General features: G+C 59.3%; 2 protein-coding genes across 2 annotated transcripts in view; one reads left to right on the top strand and one right to left on the bottom strand.

Moving 5' to 3' along the window:
- Positions 1-9,349, top strand: part of LOC144265439 (receptor-type tyrosine-protein phosphatase kappa-like) — a 92,800-nt gene extending 83,451 nt beyond the window's left edge. The window contains exons 26-30 of the mRNA XM_077818078.1: positions 1,202-1,336; positions 3,135-3,260; positions 4,543-4,700; positions 7,562-7,697; positions 8,317-9,349. Coding sequence (XP_077674204.1) covers positions 1,202-1,336; positions 3,135-3,260; positions 4,543-4,700; positions 7,562-7,697; positions 8,317-8,391 — 630 coding nt within the window. The 3' untranslated portion in view covers positions 8,392-9,349. The remainder of the gene's footprint in view (positions 1-1,201; positions 1,337-3,134; positions 3,261-4,542; positions 4,701-7,561; positions 7,698-8,316) is intronic.
- A 1,330-nt stretch (positions 9,350-10,679) lies between these two features.
- Positions 10,680-21,586, bottom strand: part of LOC144264944 (uncharacterized) — a 60,495-nt gene continuing 49,588 nt past the window's right edge. The window contains exons 12-17 of the mRNA XM_077816964.1: positions 20,249-20,288; positions 19,193-19,301; positions 18,486-18,564; positions 18,056-18,182; positions 11,804-11,869; positions 10,680-10,831 (exon numbers count right to left, since the gene is read on the bottom strand). Of these exons, the coding sequence (XP_077673090.1) occupies positions 10,680-10,831; positions 11,804-11,869; positions 18,056-18,182; positions 18,486-18,564; positions 19,193-19,301; positions 20,249-20,288 (573 nt within the window). The remainder of the gene's footprint in view (positions 10,832-11,803; positions 11,870-18,055; positions 18,183-18,485; positions 18,565-19,192; positions 19,302-20,248; positions 20,289-21,586) is intronic.

Raw genomic sequence — 21,586 nt, 5'->3', positions numbered from 1 at the left:
TGCCCTGCCTGTCCTTCCTGAACAGTTTATACCCATCCATGACAGTACTCCAGTCATGTGAGTTATCTCAACAAGTCTCTGTTATTCCAATCACGTCATAGTTCCTTGACATCACCAGGACCTCCAGCTTGTTTCCAAGGCTTTGTGCATTCGTATATAAGCACTTGAGATAACCTGCTGATCGCCCCTCATTCCCAGTATGAGGCAGGAGCCCTCCCCTCACAGACGTTCCTGCCTGTGCTTCCTCCCGGTATCCCGCTTTCCCACTTACCTCAGGGCTTTGGTCTCCTTCCCCCGGTGAACCTAGTTTAAAGCCCTTCTCACTAGGTTAGCCAGCCTGCTGGCAAAGATGCTCTTCCCTCTCTTCGTAAGATGGAGCCCGTCTCTGCCTAGCACTCCTTCTTGGAACACCATCCCATGGTCAAAGAATCCAAAGCCTTCTCTCCGGCACCACCTGCGTAGCCATTCGTTGACTTCCACAATTCGACGGTCCCTACCCAGGCCTTTTCCTGTGCCGCATCCCCTCCCCCTTTCCCTTCCCCCAGCCCAGCTGTGCTGCATCCCCTCCCCCTTTCCCCTCCCCCAGCCCAGCTGTGCCGCATCCCCTCCCCCTTTCCCTCCCCCAGCCCAGCTGTGCCGCATCCCCTCCCCCTTTCCCCTCCCCCAGCCCAGCTGTGCCGCATCCCCTCCCCCTTTCCCTTCCCCCAGCCCAGCTGTGCCGCATCCCCTCCCCGCTTGCCCTCCCCCAGCCCAACTGTGCGGCATCCCCCCTCCCCACCACAGCCCAGTTCTGCGGCATCCCCTCCCACCAGCCCAGCTGTGCCTCATCCCCTCCCCACCACAGCCGAGCTGTGCCGCATCCACCCCTTTGCCCTTGGCTTCCTGGAGCGGCCCTGCCCCACAGGGTGAGCCCTGTCGTTGTGTCTGGGCTGGGGACCCTGGCGGCTCTGGCTGGGGGCAGGAGGGACTCAGAGCCTGAAGCTGGGCTGGCCCCCTTGGGCTGGGGGGAGATGGTCCGGGGCAGCATGGCAACCTGTGTGTTCCTGGGTTTGGGTCACGCTTCCTCTCGTCAGAGCCCCTGGCCAGTCCCCTCCATGGCAGGGCTGGGACCAGCAGCATGGCTGGAGGGGTGAAGGCTCTGGGTAGTGCCTGAAGCAGGGGAGATGGCTGGTGGCTCCCACCGGGTCTGTCTGTCTTGTAGACCTACGCGGAAGAAGACAACGTCATCGTCACCCAGCTACCGCTCAGGGAAACGCTGGTGGATTTCTGGGCCCTGCTCTGGGACTACACCTGCACCGCGCTGGTCATGCTGAACCGCATCGAGGAGTTGGACCAGGTCAGCCCTGTGCGCCCTGCTGCGATCTCCCCTGCACACACGGGGCCTCCTCCGGGCTCTGCCAGCCCTGGGGCATGAGCATCTCGGAGCAGGGCCCTGGCACACCCTGCTGAGGGTCGGGGTAGCCAGCTGAGGGCTCGTAGCACAAACAGGGGTTGGAGGGGTGTCACGGCGTCCCCGGGCCATGCTCTGGAACTGCTCCCTACGAAGCCAGGCAGGACTCCGGGGAAGTCTCCTCTCGGGGAGCCACCTGTCTGCAGGACACACAGCTCACACAGCTTCCCCCTTCCTGGGTCTGACCTCGGAGCATTCAGCCTCCTCTGCCCCTCCGTGCGCTTCCCACAGCGAGTCCACCAAGGCAGGCTCCTGGGGAAGCCAGAGGGTCCTGCCCGCCAACTCCGCAGTCAGACGGGACTCTCAGCCAGCCCGTAAAACAGAAGGTTTATTAGACGACAGGAACATGGTCTAACACAGAGCTTGCAGGTGCAGAAAACAGGACCCCCTCAGCCGGGTCCATTTTGGGGGCAGTGAGCAAGACAAACATGTCTGCACTTCACTCCACATCCCCAGCCAGACCCAAACTGACTCACCCTCCAGCCCCTCCTCCTCTGGGCTTTGTTCCTTTTCCGGGCCAGGAGAGCACCTGATTCCTTTGTTCTCCAGCCCTTTAGCTCTCACCTTGCAGGGGGGAAGGGCCAGGCCATCAGTTGCCAGGAGACAGAGTGTCGGACATTTATGTACCCTGGCCCTTTGCTCTGCAACAATTTCACTCCCTTATCCCACCACCTAGAGACTTAAGAACTGCATAGGGAAATCTGAGGCACCCCTACAGTATTCAGAGGACACATTAAGAACAGTCCCACTTTGTCACAAGGGGTCCTGATCCGAGCAGCTTAGTTGCTGGAGCTTGAAGGAGAACCCCCACCTCCCTTCCTCACCACAGTGACTGGGTTTCCCTCCCTGCTGTGGGGCTGTCTGCCCACACTGTAGCCCCCAGAGCTGCCTTTCTGACTCCCAGTGGGACAGATCCAGGCCAGGCAACGGAGGGTGCCAGGGATGCTTGGGTGCTTCCGGGAGGGCGGGGGCAGTGGTGTGTGGGGTGGGGTTGGGGATGGGGGATGGTGTCTGTCTGGCTGGCTCTGGGGCTCTGTTGCTTACTCCCCTCTCACCATCACACACTGGCACCGTCTGCAGAGAGATGGGGATACGCCGTGTGTCTATGCGTGTCGGGTGGCTGCAGCCTCCCACTTCAGAGGGGGGGCTGTGCAACCTCCCGCTCTGCTCCCCCTGCCGGCAGGGTGCCTGGCATGGAGCTGTGGCAGCCCAGGCTCCCCCGCCATCCATAGCCCGTGCTGCAGCTCCCCGGCCTGCCAGCCACGTAGAAGAGCCCGGCTCGCCTCCCCGCTGCCCTGTGTAATCTGAGCCCCGCCCGGGGCCCCGCCAGTCCCCAGCCCCGTCCCAGCCCGTGGAGTGGGACGCAGCCTGGCTGAGACAGGAGATGCAGGCATGGTGCTGCACATCTTGGCCGGATTGCTGAGGTTGCAGTTGCACCCGTGGACCCTGGCTAGAGCCGCCAGTGGCTCCTGTAGCTGTCTGAGTGTACATGCGGGAGGACACCAGGCTGTGTGTGCCCTGTCTCTGGCCGGGCCAGTCTGTGGGCACATGTGGGGGTGGGGGATGCTTTGTGCATCAGAACTCTGCTCTGTGTGCCGGCATTAGGCGTGTGACTGCGTGTGCATGGTCCATGCGTGCCCCGTGAGCACACGTCTGTGAGCAGGTCCGTGTGTTCACTCCCCAGACATACCTGGCGTTCTGGCCTGTGCACGGAGAGGCCTCTTACGGCCGTTTCCACGTCGAGCTGATCTCAGAGGAGCCGGGAGCTGGCTTCACCATTCGCACACTCACTGTAACCAACAGGCAACAGGTAGGCCCTGCCCCTGGGATGGTCCTGGGTCTTCCTCTGAGATCAGCCCTCAGGGCCCTGGTCCCCCCGGAAGAGCCCGAGGTGGCCAAGCAGGGCTCCCAGGTCAATGGAGACCCAGCTCAGAGCTGAGATTCAGGGCTAGCTACTGATCCGACCACCGAGATCAGAGACGCTATCGCTGTCCTGAGAGGGTGACCCTCGCATGGCCAGGGCCCTGGGGGATCCAGGTGGGACCCTCGGAGCAGGGCTGGGCCCTCGCCTGCCTAGAGAGCGATCACTGCCCCTCAGAGGATGGGACTGGGCGGGGAGGGTGTTGGTGAGTCCCGCCTTTCAGAACCGTCCTCTGCGAAGGGCAGCCCGGCAGCCAGGCTGGAGAGAAGGCAGGGCCCACAGACAGTATCGTAACTTCCAGCTGTCCTGCTCTACTTGGCCAGGGGAGGCCTTGGCTGCAGTCCTGTGCCCAAGTCTGGGCACCCCACGCTTTGGGAAAGGGGGGGGCAAGCTGGAGAGAGGCCAGAGGAGAGCAACACACATGAAAGACAGTTGAGAAAACCTGACCGGTGCGGGAAGGTTCGAATAACTGGGCATGTTCAGGGCTGGGGAAAGAAAACTGGGGGGACCTGAGAACAGTTTTCAAATGCTATGGGCTGTTATACAGAGGATGGGGATGAATTGTTCTCCATGGCCACTGGAGGTAGGACAGGAAGTGATGGGCATGATCTGCAGCAAGGGAGCTGTCCATTAGCTATTAGGAAAATCTTTCGGACTCTCAGGGTAGTTAAGCTCTGGAAGAGGCTCCCAAGGGGGTTGTGGGATCCCGTCACTGGAGGGTCCTAGGCCAGGTCGGATAAACCCCTCTCAGGGATGGTCTAGGGTAACTCGGCCCTGCCTCAGCGCAGGGGGCTGGACTTGGCGGCCTCTCAAGGTCCCTTCCAGCCCCACATTTCCTGGAGTCTGGTTTGTGGCTCTGTGGTGGGCCGGAGCCAGGCTGTTCAGAGACGCAGGTTGTCACCATTGGGAAGGTCGCTCCCCCAGGTTTGCATGAGGGTCTGACACGACTTAGGCCCTGTCCCAGTCCCATAGCTTGTCCTCGGGCTGGGGGGCCAATGGCTGAGCTTGTGGAAAGGTCTGTTGGCATGTAGCCCCCTCCCCTCTCTGGGCTGCCCCCTTTCTGCCCATTAGCCTTCCCTGAATTTCCCACCAGCCTCACTGCAAGGCTTTCCTTTCTGCCCGAGGCTGACTCTGCTGCGGTTCCTCCCCTCCTCACCTGTCTCCTCACTAGCCCAAGAAGGCCGCGCTGGAGATCAGGTTCTGGCAAGTAGACGACTGGCCCATGCAGCAGCGGCTCCCCCCATGCCCTGCCACCATCATCAGCTTGCTGGGGGAGGTGGAGCGGAGCCAGCGGACAAGCCAGGACAGCCACGTTCTTGTCACTTGCTGGTGAGTGAGGGCTCTGGGCCGGGCAGCCCTGGTGCAACAGGCTGGCTCTGCCCGGTGCGGAGTCGGCGAGCATAGCAGGAGCTCACTCCCAAGCCCTGCAGCAGGAGGTGGCTCAAGACAGCGGGCGCTTGGCACGGACTCTCCCGGGTGGAGGCTGGCGTAGACTGGGACCGTCGATGGCTGTGGAACCCTTCTGCCAGCTGCAGCTGGCAGCAACCATAACCAGGGCTGGGTTCAATACCTGGGGGTTCCTTTCCGTCGATACAACACAGAACCGGCTCGAGCCCCCACGCAGTGACCTGGGACAATTACACTCCACCCCAGGCGCCTCTGAGAGGCAAAACTTCCCCTCTCGCAAGCACAGAGTCTGAGTGTAGCAAAGAAACTTTTAAAGAAAGGAGGGAAGTCACCTGACATTAATTAGGGAAAATGCCACAAACAAGATTCATAAACATAAACTGTGAGCAGGACGCCCACCCAGAGTGCGTGGGGCAGAGCTTCCGCCTCATGTTCTTGAGATCTACAACCAACAGTTCCCTTTCTATGCCCCCCTCTGCTCCCTCACCACACCCCACTCACAGGGGTTGTCCTGGGTCAGTGAGGACCCAGGGTTCAGAGGCGCAGCTCTGTGAGTTCCCCTCCCACCCAGGGAAGAAGGCATCTGGCTTGCTCTGGCCTCTGAGCACATGCTCTAGTTGGCTGCCCTGCCAGCTGCTCGTTCTGCTCACCACTGCACCAGCCACTCGGTCACCAGCTGACTGTCAGTCACCTTCTGCTGACACCTGCCTCTCGGCTGTGACCTTGGCACATCCATCTCTGAGTGATTGCCAGCTCTGTGCAGGCTGCCCCATCTCAAGGGATTCCAGCTCTCAGTGGTTTTAGCTCTTAGCAGGCAGGGCAGAAACACAGTCCTACTGCAACCCGTTCCAGCTCTGACTGGGCATTTAACAGAACAAAGAGGCGCCTAACAAAGCCTATTTAGCTCTATTCTTTGAACAGTGGAGGGAACAGGTTAAACCAGTCCAGGGACCTTTAGGGAGAATCCAACCCCCCCTGGCTGGGACACATGTGCCCACCCCTCTTACTTTCATGGGGATCTGGCATTCGAGCCCCTGGCTTAACAAGGTCCTTTCAGCTGAGGGCGACCCCCTCATTTGGGGCAGGCTGAGCACAGCCCTGCTCCCCTTTACTCATACAATAAAGACAACAACATGGATAACAGCATTTCACTCCCGCTGCATTCAGTACTAAAGTGATTTGTAACCCAACAAAAGCCATCGTTGATCACTTCGAGCAACATACCTCTGTCTGCTAGTGTAACGATGCGGCCTTTGGCGGGACACTACTGAGAGTATCAATTCAGGACAAATTGCTTGGAGCAGGGCAGTTATAGCCCAAGGCTGGGGTTTCTCCACCTCTAAGGTACACCAAACCAGCCAAACAGAGCGGACTTCAGTTTTACCCCACTGGCTAAGCAAAAGTCACACAAGCAATTCCCTTAGACACTCCAGTTCCCCAGTATCATCACCAGCACCACTTCGTATGGGGATGAATGATTATGAAAACCAACACCCCAGTAAAAGAAAAAAGGATCCCAAAGGACCAAGCCCCAGACCCAGGTCAATATACAAGTCAGATCTTACCCACAAATCACACTGTTGCCAATCCTTTAGAATCTAAAATCTAAAGGTGTATTCATAAAAAGAAAGAAATATAGATGAGAGCTAGAATTGGCTAAACGGAATCAATGACATACAATAATGGCAAAGTTCTTGGTTCAGGCTTGTAGCAGGGATGGAATAAACTTCAGGTTCAAATCAAGTCTCTGGAGAACACCCACAGCTGGGATGGGTCATTCAGTCCTTTGTTCAGAGTTTCAGTTTGTAGCAAAGTCCCTCCAGAGGTAAGAAGCAGGACTGAAGACAAAATGGAGAAGATGCAGCTGCCTTTTATAGTCTCTTGCCATGCGGCCTATGCTTCCTTTGTTCCAAACACAAGCTGCCCAGCACATGGCTTGAAAGCCTCAGAGTTCTGTCCATAGGCAGGTCCCTGCATGCCTTGCTGAGTCGCAGGGCGTGTCTGCCTTCTCTCAATGGGTCAGGTATGTAGCTGATGGTCCCTAATGGGCCATCCAGCAGGCTAGGCAGAGCTGACACCAAACTATCTGGGCTGTCCCCCAGAAGCACAGCACAAGTTTGAAATACAGACAGTACAGAGCCAATACTTATAACTTTAAATACAAAAATGATACCTGCACCCAGATAGCATCATCATAACCAGCAAACCATAACCGTGTCTTAGACACCTTACTTGACCTCCTTTGTACAAGATTTGGTGCCACGACAGGACCTTGGTTGCAACAATGATCTATACGGCCACGATTCATGTCAATAACATCACAGCTGGATACCTAGGAAGAGTAGGGTGTTCATGTAAATACAGCCTGGTCCTGAGGTCTCTCCCCCGCACCCACCCCCAGCCATCTGTCAGGGGAGAATTCATTCAGATCCTCCTTATAGTTGATAGACCCTTGAGCTTCCAGGTCCTCGTCAGCTGGAATGGCCTCTCTACAGCAGACCCATCTCTGCTCCCGTCCCTAGGACTCGCACCCAAACCACCCAGCACAGTGCCCAGGGCTGCCTTCTGCGAGCCCCCTGGCTGGCTGGCTGGCGGGAGCATGCAGACCGGGCACCCCTGTCTGAGACGTGGCAGCCCAGGCTGCCCCGCCCCAGCCACAGCCCGGGCTGCAGCTCCCTAGTGCACCAGCCACGTAGAACAGCCACAAGTCTGGCCACTGCCAGCTCGATGCCATTGGGCGACTCCTGGCCTGCACCGATCTGCACTTCCCTTCTCCCCCGCAGGGACGGTGCCAGCCGCTGCGGGCTCTTCTGTGCCGCCACCTTCCTGTGCGAGCAGATCCGCAGCGAGGGGCTGCTGGACGTCTCGCAGGCAGTGAGAATGCTGAAGCGCCGGCGACGGCAGATGATCAAGGACGTGGTAAGTGCCCCAGCCTGGCCCAGAGAGGCCGGTGCTCCTGCTGCCAGCCCCAAGGCCAGGAGCCACAGCTCAGGCAGCCCCAGGGACTGCCCCAATCGACCCGGGGACAGTCACACAATCAAAGGTCCTGCCGCCCCTGGCGTCCCGTGCGCTGCTCTCAGTCGCTCCCTCCCCGGCTCCTTGGGCCCAGGCTGATTCCAGAGCTCCCAGAGCAGGAAACAAACCCCAGCCCCAGCTGCCTCGGCGTGGCGGGGGGAGAGAGACCTGCGGCCTCTTGGGATTGTGCTTCACGTCAGAGGCTACGGTGATGGGCTCTGTTAGAGCCAAGACAGCACGGCAGGAGTGGGAGCTCCTGCAGGCTCAGGCTCGGGGAGGCTGCGGCTGGGGGCCGGGCTCCTGCCACGGCTGGCTCAGGGAGGCTGCGGCTGGGGACCGGGCTCCTGATGGAGGCTGGGTTTCTGACCCTAGATCTGGCGGGGGGGGACACACCTGAGCATGGGTCACTAGGAGCTGCGAGACCTGCAGCCAGCCCTGCACAGCGAGGAGCGAGAGCAGGGGCATGTGCGGGTGGGTCTGGGCCTGTCACCTGGGGTGCTGACGTGCAGCCTTCTCTCCCCAGGAACAATACACGTTCTGCTACGAGTTAGCCCTGAGCTACCTGGACTCATTCAAAATCTATGGGAATTTCAAATAGAGGCGAGCGAGGGACCTTCTCGAGTCGGGACCTTCTCGAGTCGCAACCTTCTGCTGCTGCTGCTTCTCGTGGCACCTCTGTACTGCTCTGTGCCCGGGCAGAAGCCCGTGTCCTGGGGAGCGAGCCAGGGCCATGGAAACTGGCAGAGATGAGAAGGGCCCTGGTGGTGCCGGCTGGGACACTCTGGACTCCTGACACGCCGTACCCTGGAGCCCACGCTGCTGGCTGAAGCAGACGGTTTCCTCTGGGGCTCATTTCCAGGGAGTGGGTTGGATGCTCTGAATCTGTTATCCCAGACTTTGTCCAGCCAGGGACTTGGGTGGTAACTTATCTGGAGCCAGAGTGCGTGTGCATTGTGACTTCTCAGGGGTAGCCGAGGTGTCCGGGGGGAATCAGTACCACTGCTCACAGTGAGAGGGAGCCCTGGCCATGCCCACCAGGAAAACTCTCCCAAAGTCCCGGCTGCCGTCAACACGAGCACTCCACTCTGGGCTCCGCGAGCCCTGTGCTTTCCCTCTGCAGGCTGGTAATTCACACACCCTGCCCTGTTACACTCACAGGCCTGATCCCGTGTCTCCTGGACACCAGCAACACACACCGATCTGCTGCCTTGTGGAACGGTGTCCTCGCTTTACCAGCTTCACCTCAGTTCAACCCACATTGTGGGTGTAGCCCAGCCTGTCGTCTTGTAAGCAAGGAACACGGTCCAGTGCTGGGGCAGCAGCTGTTCCAAGGAAAACCCAGTCCCCCAGAGCCCTGTTTCTTGCCTTATTGTCCTTAGTTATCAATTCTGTCAAAGCTGAGACGCATTAATACGCTTCCAGGCCGCGCTAGGGACTAAGGTTGCACTTGTCTTCAGGCACTGCCCAGAGGCTGGGCGCTGCCATTTGAACAACTTGGTATAAATGGGACAAGTTTAAACATCAAAAGCAGCCGATTAAAGCTCAGTTTAAAGCTCTCTTGCGCCACATTGCCTGGGCTTACAGGGCGAGCCCACACCTGGCTTTAGCTACATCCAGCTTGGGGTCTTGCTAAAGTGTCGCCTGAACAAGTGAACCTTCAGTTATTGCTAGGAACAAGCCAGAGAAATCCAAGTTCTGACCTGAAATCTCACCACCCGTCCTTTGGCCTGTGAGCTGGGGCAGGGGAGAGGCTCCCTGCAGGGCGTCCGCAAAGCTCAGAGATCTGCCTAGTGCCAGCAGGGCTCTAGCCTGTCTCCGGGCCGGGAGGAGGAAGCTCTGCACTGGGCACTGACCAGCTGGCGTGCAGCTTTCAGCGCACGGGTTCTCTGCTGCTTCGCGTGGGTGCAGTGGAAGGTGTCGGTGGGTAACGACTCTCCTCGCTGTGTCTTGTTGCCGGGAGGGTCAGCTCCTTCCCTGGGCTGTGGGTCAGAATTCACCCAGACCAGCACCTGGGACCCCCCTTTTCAGCAGTGTCTTTTAATGCTCCAAAGTTCCACCCTGGTTCGGTGCTGAGATTCTTCGATGCTCAGTGAGCCAGAAGGTCCCTTCTAGACCCAGGTAATTGTTTTTTCCCCTCGGGTGCCGAACAATTCCTACCTCTGCGCTTGTGCACCAATCGCTGCACGAGACACCAGACACAGATCCCCTCTAGTTCCTACCCCAATTACATCCAGTACCTTTAATTTCACACTCCCCCGGGGGCACACAGGACGGGGGAGGACCAAGAGCCGAGCCAGAGGGAGTGCTGGAGCGCTGATTCACAAGACAGCCCGACGCAGGGGTTGAGTGAAGGGGGGGGGCGTTGGATTTCTTGGGGTAACGGGGATTTGCCCCATTTGACATTCACTTTTCTGGGTCTCATAGCAAGCTCTTGCTAGTTGGGTTAACGCCCACAGCTCCCATGCGCAGCCCTGGCCCCGCGTTAGCGCACGGGAGACAACAGGGCACCCGGCCCAGGAAAAGGGGCAGTTAGCCTTGCCTGGGGCCGGCAGGGCTGCTCAGGAGCTGGCCCAAGAGAGACGGGAGGCTGCCCCACAAGTGACTTATGGAAGCTGTGGAGGGAGGAGCTCACAGCGGGGGGATCCCCAGACAGGACCAGGGAACGGTGTGTTTGAACCTTAGCGCAGTCAACGCTCCCACGCGAGACGCCCGCCTGGCGGGATGGGCCTGTGGAACCTCATGGGCTCGAGCTCCAGGGGCAGCGAAGGGTTGGGGTTGTGCATGGGGGCGGGGGGGGGGTTTGCTGTCAAGCGTTGTCGCTACGGCCAGCCAGACGGGCAGCGGTAGCGGTTCTGACACCTCCCCTTCGCACACGCTGGGTCCCTCTCACTCCGTTAGCCATCGCTCCAGCTCCCCGGGCATCTCGCTGCTTCTCCTGACTGCCCCCAGCTCGCCCCAGTAGCCGGTCCCTGCACCGGGCGCCGTAGCCTGGGTGCAGCCACACGAGAGGCCGGCCTCTCGCGCTCGGCAGCATGACACTGCAGCAGACGGCCAGACACGGTCATTGCTGCTGGCAGGGGCGGGAACTGCCCAGCCGGAGCTGGGACCTCCTGCTGCAAGGGCAGCAGCCCTTCCCCATGGGCTGGCTCTGGCAAAGAGGGGCTGGGGCCTGCTTTGGCACCGCCTGGGCCCGGGGATGTGGCAGCGTTTCCTGCCCCTCTGCACAGGGTGTACAGTGGCGCAAGGGGCTGGCTGGTGAGGAAGTGGGCACACAGCTGGGGCCAGCGCCCTGGAGGGGAAAGGCCCCGTAGCCCCTTCCCAGATCCCTCAGCTCCTGCATTTCCTCTCTTTACTCAGACGTGTTCCTCGGTGCCCGGCCTGGTGTGAGGAAGCACCAGCACTGAGCTGTGGGCCCTTCAGGGCGAGCAGAACCTCCCCATCCCCTGGAGCTCAGGAGCCTCTGTTCATTCTCCGATCCCCGGGGTGGGCCCCGGCTGCTCTGCCAACGGTGCCGAGGGGAGCGGGGTCCAGGCGCTGCTCTGCAACGGGCAGCCGTGCTGGGGGCTGCGTGTGCAGAGCCAGGTTTGGGTGTCACGGAGTCACCGCGGAACGGCTCTGGATGAAGTTAGACGACTCTGGGCCAGCGTCTCCCACCAGGCACCTGTCCTGGTCACCCCAGGAGCTCCCTGCAGCGAGTCCCCCTGGACGGGACTCCTGGGGAGCCTCACACCTGCACAGCCCTCCTCCCCACTACAGCTGTTCAGGTAAATACAGGGCCTCGTCTCCACCCCGCGCCCTGCCCTGGCCCCACTCGCGGAGCCCAAAGGGGGGACTCCTTGCAGCATGGTGCTGCACCGTGTCTCTGCCACGTGTGGGGCAGCGGGGGATGATCTGGGACTTGGGGCACTTAGTGGGACCAGCAGAGTCGTAGTCGGCACCCATCCCCCAACCCCCGACAGCTGGGGACCCTGCAGGCGGGGCCCTGGGTGCAGCATGCCTGCCGGTCCTACCTGCAGCTCCGCGTGCCGGCGTCTGGATCGTGCAGTAAATGTCTGGCGTGTCCCGGGGCTGGAGCTCTGGGGGTGGGAGACGCAGAAGCACGCTCACTGCGCTGAGCGGGCAGGAGGGGGCCGGAGCAGGACGCAGACAGGAGAGGCGAGATTCGGTGGCAGCGTGTGGCTGGTGCCCATCCTTGGGGGGGTGGGGGGCATCACCCTGCTCCCCATGGTCCCTGGTGTTCCTGGGAGCTAATGCCGGTGGCACTGGGAGAAGCCTGGGGAGAGGAGCTGCCTGGAGTACAGCGACCCTGGCAGCCAGCTCCCGGCCCAGTGGAGACGCCCAGAGCTCCTGCCAGGAGCATCGACCAGCCACCTGCCCCAGGGAGAGGCGCCGAGGGTGGCCAAGTGCTAGTCAGCGTTAGCCATGTGCTGCCAGGGCATGCTCCAGCAGGTGCCCTCCAGATGCAGCAGGGTACAGGGGTCTTCAGAGGATCTGCGGCCTGGGTCTGGCCCTTAGCCACCACCCACGCCCAGTAATCCGGCGGACCAGGGCAGACTGTCCCCTGTCGGGGCAGGAGGAGGCCCGGGCCAGCCCACCCTGCTCCAAGGCCTGGCCCCTAAGCAGGTAGTTCAGGGAAGGATACCCAGACCCAGCTGGCACCGGGGCCAGGCACCGAAGCCAGGGGACCATGCACTGTGGGTTATAACGCTCAGTCAGGAAGCCTGGAGCAGGGAACTTCAGGGAAGAGCCCGCAATAGACCCTGGGTGCAGCGGGCTGGCGACACCAGCCAGGGCTCAGGGAGGAGGGCTGTGGAGACCCTGGCCCGAGGCAGGAATCTGAGCCCCGGGGCTGGGCAAAGGTCCCTCCAGAGAGGTGTGGGGTGGGAATACCCCTGGCAGAGCTCCCCCCGGGGAGGGGTGGGAACGACCTTGGAAGAGCTCCTCCCGAGGAGCCCCATGTTACTAAATCCTGGGGCAGGAGCCGGGAGAGCTCAGGCAGGCTGACGGAGCCGCACCGCGGCTGACATGCTCCGGAGCTGCTCCTTAGGGCACCGGCCAGCGCCAGATGGCTCAGGGGTAGCTGTAACCTCCCCTGACTCCCCCTCCTTATGGGGGGCTGGACTCCCGGCTCAGGGCAGGTGGGAGGTGTGATGAAGCAGGACTGTTCTCAATGTTTCCTCCGAATAGTGTGGGGGTGCCTCAGTTTCCCCTAGGCAGTTCTTAAGTATCTAGGTGGTGGGATAAGGGTGTATGATCCTTGCAGAGCCCTAGAGGGCAGGTGTGTGCAGGGGTCTGGACACAGAGAATGGCTGTCACAGAGTGTGGGGGAGTCCAGGCCCTGCACCCCTCCTCCTGGGATTCACTGAGACTCTCAGCCAGCCAGTAAAACGGAAGGTTTATTGGACCACAGGAAAACCGTCTCAAACAGAGCTTGTGGGTACACCAGGACACGTCAGTCAAGTCCTTCTGGGGGAGCAGGGAGCGTAGACCCCAGCCCTGCGTTCCTCCACCCAGCCCCAAACTGAAACTAAACCCCCCCAGCAGGCTCCCTCCTGCAACCTGTCTTCACATTCCTGGGCAGAGGTGTTACCTCCCCCTCCCCCTCCTGGCTCAGGTGACAGGCTCTCAGGTCTCCCATCCCCAGGGCCCATTCCCAGGTCAACACTCCCCGCTCCCTGCTGCGTCACAATGGCCGACACCCCGTTTCCTTTCCTGTTTCCTGGCAACTGATGGCCTGGCCCTTCCCCCCTGCAAGGTGAGAGCTAAAGGGGTTGGAGAACAAAGGAATCAGGTGACCTCCTGGCCCGGGAAAGGGACAAAGCCCAGAGGAGGAGGGGCTGGAGGGAGTTTCAGTTTGGGGCTGGCTGGGACATGGAGTGAAGGGCAGACGGGGTTGTCTGGCTCACTGCCCCCCAAAATGGACCCAGCTGAGGGGTCCTGTTCTCTGCACCTACAAGCTCTGTGTTAGACCATGTTCCTGTCGTCTAATAAACCTCTGTTTTACTGGCTGGCTGAGAGTCCCGTCTGACTGCAGAGTTGGGGGGCAGGACCCTCTGGCTTCCCCAGGAGCCCGCCTGGGTGGACTCGCTGTGGGAAGCGCACGGAGGGGCAGAGGAGGCTGAATGCTCCGAGGTCAGACCCAGGAAGGTGGAAGCCATGTGAGCTTCTTGCCCTGGGGACACTCTGTTCCCAGAGAGAAGGCTCCTCCAGAGTCCTGACTGGCTTCGAAGGGAGCAGTTTCAGACCATCGCTCCGTGACAACTGGTGGCAGAGGTGCGATCTACTGCACCCCATGGACGGCGCTTCCTGCAGTAAATGACTGGGGAGCAGTAAAACAAAGGGGGATTGACAAGGACCAGGCGTGCTGAAGGCTCAGAGAGGAGCGGTTTTGGGGGGCGGTTAACACCTGGGAGTGTGTGACCAGCAAGAAGGATTGTGCAGTAACGGGATCCCCCTGGGGACTGCGGTGGTCACGGGCGGAGGAGCCTGCGGCTTGGCCCTGGGAGAGAGAAGGACTTTTGCAGTAACAGGGTCCCCTGTGGATTGCAGCGAGTGGTCCCAGGGGCGGAGGAGTCTGCAGCTCGACCCTGGCAAAGGGGGTGACCTCGAGAAGGGCTGGCACACTAGGGGTTCTCCCTGGAGACCGTGGGGAGCTGAGAGCACACAGGCCTGTGAGTCCACAACAACTTGGGAAGAGCGGAGTGACGGCCTGTCACCGTCTCCTTAAGAAGGACATTGTAACCCTGTGCAAAAAGAGAGGGTTGCGCATTGGAAAGTTCACCAAGGCACAGTTCATCGTGCAGCTGGAGGAGGATGACCGCTCTAAGGAACAGATTCCTGACCCCAAATGGGGCTATAGCAGGATCTGGGAGCAGCTGGAGTGGGAGCCAGGCATCCCCAAGACTCCTGTCCCCGACCAGACGGGGGTCTTCACGATAGGGTTCCCCATCCGGGGATCGGAGATAGACAGGATTGGAGCTGAGTCCGAGAGAGCCAGAGGACTGTGGGAGACAGCGAGAGCCCGAGAAAGAGCTGCAGAAGCAGCAGAAGCATGAACTGGCGGTGGGGGAGCGGAGAGGCCTAGGGGACCTCCCCGGGGTGAGTGGGGATAGACCCCGGGGGGCCAGTTCCGCAGGGAACCTTGAGACTAAATTGCTGCCTCTGGTTAAGGAGCGGGGGGGTGTGGATGCCCACCTCACTGCCTTTGAGCAGGCTGGAGATTTGAACCAGGGGGACCCTGCGGAAAAGCCCCGGTGTCTAGCTCCCTTACTGAGTCCCAAGGCCACAGACTCCATCAGCCAGATGGGTGGGGAGGTGGACAGGCTCCCACTCCTGACCCCGACCTATAGGTCTGTGTGGAGTCTCCTGGGGTCGGGCCCCTCGGACCCACAGTGGGAGCGGAAGGTGATGGTCAATGGGGAGACTTTCCTGGGGTGGCGAGATCCTGGGACAGAGAGAACTGGTGTCAGGCCCTGGGTGGTGCAGCCTCAGATGCGGAGGGGCTGTGTGAGCTGGGTGAGGGTCCCAGGGACAAAGCCCCTCGCCCTGCCTATGGCCCAGATCCCTGTGCAGACCCAGGAGGAGTGGGGCTGGCTGGTCATTGGGGTTCTCCAGGATACCAGCTGCGAGACCCTGTTGTGGGGTGATAGTGTCTTTTTGGGACAGGATCCAGGCCCTGCTCCTGTAACTGCCAAGGGTTTGAATTTGAATCCAGGGAACCAATCGGTGGAGAGGGAAATGGCCAGTGAAAATGCAGATGACCTGGCTGGCAGCGGGGAGGAGCTGCTAAGCTCAGGATACCTGCCTGCCTGTAACCAGACCCCTGGGGCTCCCCACCCCCCTTGCACACCGAAGAGGGGGCTCATGCTGGCTCTGATGCTGTAAGGAGAGCAGAGAGCTTGCTGCCTGCCCCCACTGGGACAGCAAGGGCAGCGCTGAGCACAGGGGGAGCTGAGACCCCAGCTGAGTTGGGGGAGACACAGGCAGGGCAGGGGATCTGTGGGGAGTGGCAAGGTGCTTGGTAAGGAAAGTTTGGATGAGCCTAGGCAGCCTCGTGAGCTGATGGCTGTGTCTAGTCAGCAGGGTGGGAAGGCGAGGAGAGCGGAAGATGAGTGTCCCTGGACCTTACCAGTTAGCTGGGTGGAGAATTGGGACAGGGAAGGAAATGTGTCTGTCTCTGTCAGGGGTATTGACTTGCCTGTGGAGGGAGCTACGCCGATCTCCAAGCAGTTGTTTGTGACCAGCCTTGTGTGCTGGGACAAGGGGAGAGAGGTCCCAAGCTGTGTGTCTGGGAAAGGAGAAAGTGTGTCGGGCTCTCCTTTGTCTGTGGAGCAGACAGAAGGGGCCTTTCAGCCTGTGATGGTTGAGGGTCGTGCAGTTGTCTCAGAGCTGGTTCTGGATTCAGCTAAAGCCCAGGAAAGGAAGGGTCCTAAGTTTGTGTCTGCTCGGAAGAATGGCACCGTAACTAGGTTGCATCCAGTTAGTGTCTATGTAAAATCCCAGAGACCAGACAATTCTGGTGCTTGTATTTTGCCTGTTGCTAGTGTGTTGTTGGGAAAGGGTGTCGCAACTCTGTCTAATCAGGGTGAGATCCTAGCCAGGGCACAAGGAGAGCATGAAGATGATGTGATTGTGTTACCGACTGAGGGTGTGGAAACCTGTAGCAAGAAGGAAAAGATTCCTGAACTTGTGTATGGCAAAGGGAAGGAGAATGCTTCTCACCTTTTATCTCAGAAGTCTGTCAGTTTGACTGAAAGGGGATTGTGTAGGAATCTGCCGGATGGGCTAGAGATGATTCTGGATGTAAGGGAGACCCAGAAAGAGTCTGTTATTGCTCAGGAAAATGTTCCTCTAGAGCAAGCCCTAGGTGAAGAGCGTAAGAGCAGAATTTCTGTGAGGGGTGAATTGTTGCATAGAAAAGCCCTCGGGAAAGGAATCCTCATGGAGTCTTTGCAAGCAGTTTACTGCAACTGAAGGGTGTGAAAGTGATTTAATCAAGAAAGTTTCAGTTCCTAACAGCCAGAAATTTTCTGTTGTGAATGGATCCACTGACTTTCCTGTTGAAGGATCCAGGGTGGAGAGCTTTGAGAAGGTCTCAGATGAAGTGAAAGCTGTTAAGAAAGTTAAACAGTCCTATAACCAAGTGGCTGTGTTTGGCCAGCTTGTTGGGGAGAAGACCCAATCCCAGTTTGACCCTCTGGGTTTTGGGGTGGCCAAAGGGCACGGGCCGCATAAACCTTCCCACATGCGGCCTACGAGTGCTATCGATCACCCCCGACCTAAGGGAGGGCGTGAAACTGGAAGGGCCTGGTGTAACTCCTACCAAGGAATGGGAGAGATGCTGGGGCATCCATGGGAACGTTGGTGGCTTCGAACTTCCCCAGGCCACCAGCTAAAGTGACCCTGCTCAGTTCGATCTCAAAGGGGGGAGAGATGTGACAAAGTGGGACTGTTCTTAATGTTTCCTCTGAATAGTGTGGTGGTGCCTCAGTTTCCCCATGGCAGTTCTTAAGTGTCGAGGTGGTGGGGTAAGGGTGTATGATCATTGCAGAGCCCTAGAGGGCGGGTGTGTGCAGGGGTCTGGATACAGAGAATGGCCAACACCCTGTTTCCTGGCAACTGATGGCCTGGGCCCTTCTCCCCTGCAAGGTGAGAGCTAAAGGGTTGGAGAACAAAGGAATCAGGTGACCTCCTGGCCCGGGAAGGGGACGAAGCCCAGAGGAGGAGGGGCTGGAGGGAGTTTCAGTTTGGGGCTGGCTGGAGACATGGAGTGAAGGGCAGACGGGGTTGTCTGGCTCACTGCCCCCCAAAATGGACCCAGCTGAGGGGTCCTGTTTTCTGCACCTGCAAGCTCTGTGTTAGACCATGTTCCTGTCGTCTAATAAACCTCTGTTTTACTGGCTGGCTGAGAGTCACGTCTGACTGCGGAGTTGGGGGGCAGGACCCTCTGGCTTCCCCAGGAGCCCGTCTGGGTGGACTCGGTGTGGGAAGTGCACGGAGGGGCAGAGGATGCTGAATGCTCCGAGGTCAGACCCAGGAAGGGGGAAGCTGGGTGAGCTGTGTGTCCTGCAGACAGGCTGCTCACAGAAAGGAGACTTCCCCAGCGTCCTGACTGGCTTCATGGGGAGCAGTTCCAGAGCATCGCCCGGGGACTCCGTGACACCGAGTCTGGCTGGGAGGGACTCGCGCTCCTTCCCCACGCAGCTCAGCCCCGTGGGTGGAGCCCAGGAGCAGGGGACGCGGTGGGTGCGGATGGCTCCTACCTGTGTACAGCGCCTCCCCGGTGTCCTTGGCAGGGCAGCTCGCCGAAGCCTGGCGTTTCCTGGGGACAGCGGGAGGGACGTCCTGAGCTGATGGGACGGTGCCGTTGCGGCCCCCCCATGCACCCGGCTGAAAAGGAGCACTGGGGGAGGGGGAGCCTCTGGGCAAAGGGCCCGGCTGGCTTTCTACACCTTGTGACAGCTCCATGCTGGGGCGTCGGGGGTCCCTGTGCTGGGCTGGGCAGCTGGGAGTCCCAGGGGCTGTGGTGGAGGACAGGGACAGACCCTGCCAAGCCCCTTGCTCATCAAATGCCCGTGCTGCAGTTGGGCCCATTGTGCACAGAGCTGGAGGCGTCAGAGGTCGAAATCCCAACACCCGTCTACACCAGGGCTGGCTCCGGCCCGGCGGGGGGAGCTGAGCCGCTAGCCGCGCCTGCAGGGATTCCTTGCCGAGCTCCTCGTGCGGGCACAGCCTGCAGGAGACGCGGCCGGCCCCAGAGAGCTCCCAACCCCTGCGGAAACCAGAGGGGCCAGTGGGTGTAACAATGCCCAGGGCAGGCGAGGGGCAGGCTGGGCAGGGGGCAGGCTGGGCAGGGGGCAGCTTAGGCAAAGTGGTGGCAAGGTGGGCAGGGGGCAGGCTAGGCAAGGCGGGGGCAGGGTGGGCATGGGGCAGGCTAGGCAAGGCGGGGGGCAGGCTAGGCAAGGCGGGGGCAGGCTAGGCAAGGCAGGGGCAGGGTGGGCAGGCGGGGGGCAGGCTAGGCAAGGCGGGGGCAGGGTGGGCAGGCGGGGGGCAGGCTAGGCAAGGCGGGGGCAGGGTGGGCAGGCGGGGGGCAGGCTAGGCAAGGCGGGGACAGGGTGGGAAGGGGGCAGGCTAGGCAAGGCGGGGGCAGGGTGGGCAGGGGGCAGGCTAGGCAAGGCGGGGGCAGGGTGGGAAGGGGGCAGGCTAGGCAAGGCGGGGGGCAGGCGAGGCAAGGCGGGGGCAGGCGAGGCAAGCCGGGGGCAGGGCGGGCTACACAGATGAGTTGTGGGCACAGTGAGCCGTTTGGGAAAGCCCCTCCCAGGGCAGAAGAAACCCGCAGGCGGGAGGCTGGGGAGGGAGCGGGAGGCCGGGCAGGCTGGGACCCACTCAGCCACACTGACCTGGAGAGCAGGAACCTCAGCAGCAGGGCCCCTGCGGCCAGCAGCACCAGGACCACGGGCACCGCCACGGCCACCGCCAGGCCCCCGCGCTGGGGAGCCTGGGCCTCTCCTGCAAGCAACAGAACCAGAACCAGTGGGCACGTGGCAGACTCCTGGCTGAGCCAGCCTGCATCTTGCGGGTCCCTGGCAGAACCACGGCACGCACAGGGCACAGCTGCCATGGGACATCAGCCAGGCACAGAGCGTAGCCAGGTGCCCAGGACAGCATTGGCACCTGCTAGGGCAGGGACCCCACGTGTGACCCATATGGCCACTCCCAGCCCTTTGCGACTGGGTGTGTGTCCTTTGATGGTGGTGCCCAGAGGGCCCAGCCAGGCTCCGGGCCCCGCTGCACTGGGAGCTGCACACAGACATGCAGGGAGGCAGCCCCTGCCCCGAAGCGCTTGCGCTGGAATAGACAAGGACGACGAGGGGGAGGGGGAGAGAAGTGAAGTCATTTGCCCGAGGTCACACAGATGGTCCACGGCAGAGCTGGGTCTAAACCCAGCTCAATCTGCGAGCTGGTGCAGTGCCCTGTCCCCTGGACCGCCCAGCGCCATGTGACCCAGCATGCAATGCTTCACCTTGGACCACACAGCCAGGCTGAAGCCAGTGCTGGGACGGGTGGTCTCTGTGCTATGACCCTCAGATCAAGCCTGAGCACAGCATGCTGGAACAACTGGTCGCTGCGGGCAGAAGCTCCCTGTTCAAGGTGAGGGTGGCTGCAGTCGGCCCCCTTGTGCCCAGCTGAGTGACCCTCAGGTTCCAGGTGATTTCCACACTGCTGGGTGCCCAGGCTAAGTGTCATGGTGGGGCTGGCTCTACCCACCCCTGGGGCGCTGATCTCCTCTTTCAGGTTCGGGGCTGAGCCGTCTGCCCCCAGCATGGCACAGCCCGTTTGTCGGGGTCCAAGCAAGTTCTACTGAGCTGTAAACAAGAGTTCCTAATAAAAGGAAGGGTGTGGAGGGGATTTCTCCCTGGCACTGGGTCAAAGCCAAGCCACAACGGGCTGCTTACCGACGGAGAAGTCATAGTGCACACAGCTGGATTTCTCCATCTATGGAAGAGACAGAGAGGGATGAGTCCAAACTAGCCATTTCTATCAGTGCCTTGTGATCCCTGAGATAAGGGCTCCAGGCACGGATCGCTGCGTGCTTCACAAACATCATTTCTAGGGCTGTCAAGCCGTTAATCGCGCTGTTAAACAACAACAGAATACCATTTATTTAAATATTTTTGGATGTTTTCTACATTTTCAAATACATTGATTTCAATTACAACACAGAATACAAAGTGGTCACTGCTCATTTTAGATTTATTTTTATTACAAATATTTGCACATAAAAAAACGAAAGAAATAGTATTTTTCAATTCACCTCATACAAATACTGTAGTCATGAAAGTTGAATTTACAAATGTAGAATTATGTACAAAAAATAACTGCATTCAAAAATAAAACAATATAAAACTTTAGAGCCTACAAGTCCAGTCAGTCCTGTTTCTTGTTCAGCCAATCGGTCAGACAAACAAGTTTGTTTACATTTGCAGGAGATAATGTTGCCTGCTTCTTGTTTACAATGTCCCCTGAAAGTGAGAACAGACATTCACATGGCACTGTTACAGCTGGCGTTGCAAACATTTACGTGCCAGTTGCACTAATTGCCAGATTCATATGTCTCTTCATGCTTCAACCACCATTCCAGGGACATGCTTCCATGCTGATGATGGGTTCTGCTTGATAACGATCCAAAGCAGTGCGGACTGACGTATGTTCATTTTCATTATCTGAGTCAGATGCCACCAGCAGAAGGTTGATTTTCTTTTGTGGTGGTTTGGGTTCTGTAGTTTCTGCACCAGAGTGTTGCTCTTTTAAGACTTCTGAAAGCATGCTCCACACCTCATCCCTTTCAGGTTTTGGAAGGCACTTCAGATTCTTAAACCTTGGGTCGAGTGCTGTAGCTGTCTTTAGAAATCTCACACCGGTACTGTCATAAATATAAAGGGAAGGGTAAACCCCTTTGAAATCTCTCCTGGCCAGGGGAAAGCTCCTCTCACCTGTAAAGGGTTAAGAAGCTAAAGGTAACCTCGCTGGCACCTGACCAAAATGACCAATGAGGAGACAAGATACTTTCAAAAGCTGGGAGGAGGGAGAGAAACAAAGGGTCTGTGTCTGTCTGTATGCTGTGCTTGGCCAGGGATAGACCAGGAATGGAGTCTTAGAACTTTTAGTAAGTAATCTAGCTAGGTATGTGTTAGATTATGATTTCTTTAAATGGCTGAGAAAAGAACTGTGCTGAATGGAATAACTATTTCTGTCTGTGTATCTTTTTTGTAACTTAAGGTTTTGCCTAGAGG

Source organism: Eretmochelys imbricata, chromosome 5 (genome assembly GCF_965152235.1).
Source record: "Eretmochelys imbricata isolate rEreImb1 chromosome 5, rEreImb1.hap1, whole genome shotgun sequence".
Taxonomy (NCBI): Eukaryota; Metazoa; Chordata; order Testudines; family Cheloniidae; genus Eretmochelys; species Eretmochelys imbricata.
Note: the sequence above shows the minus strand (reverse complement) of the source record. Positions and strands in the feature narration are given on the sequence as shown.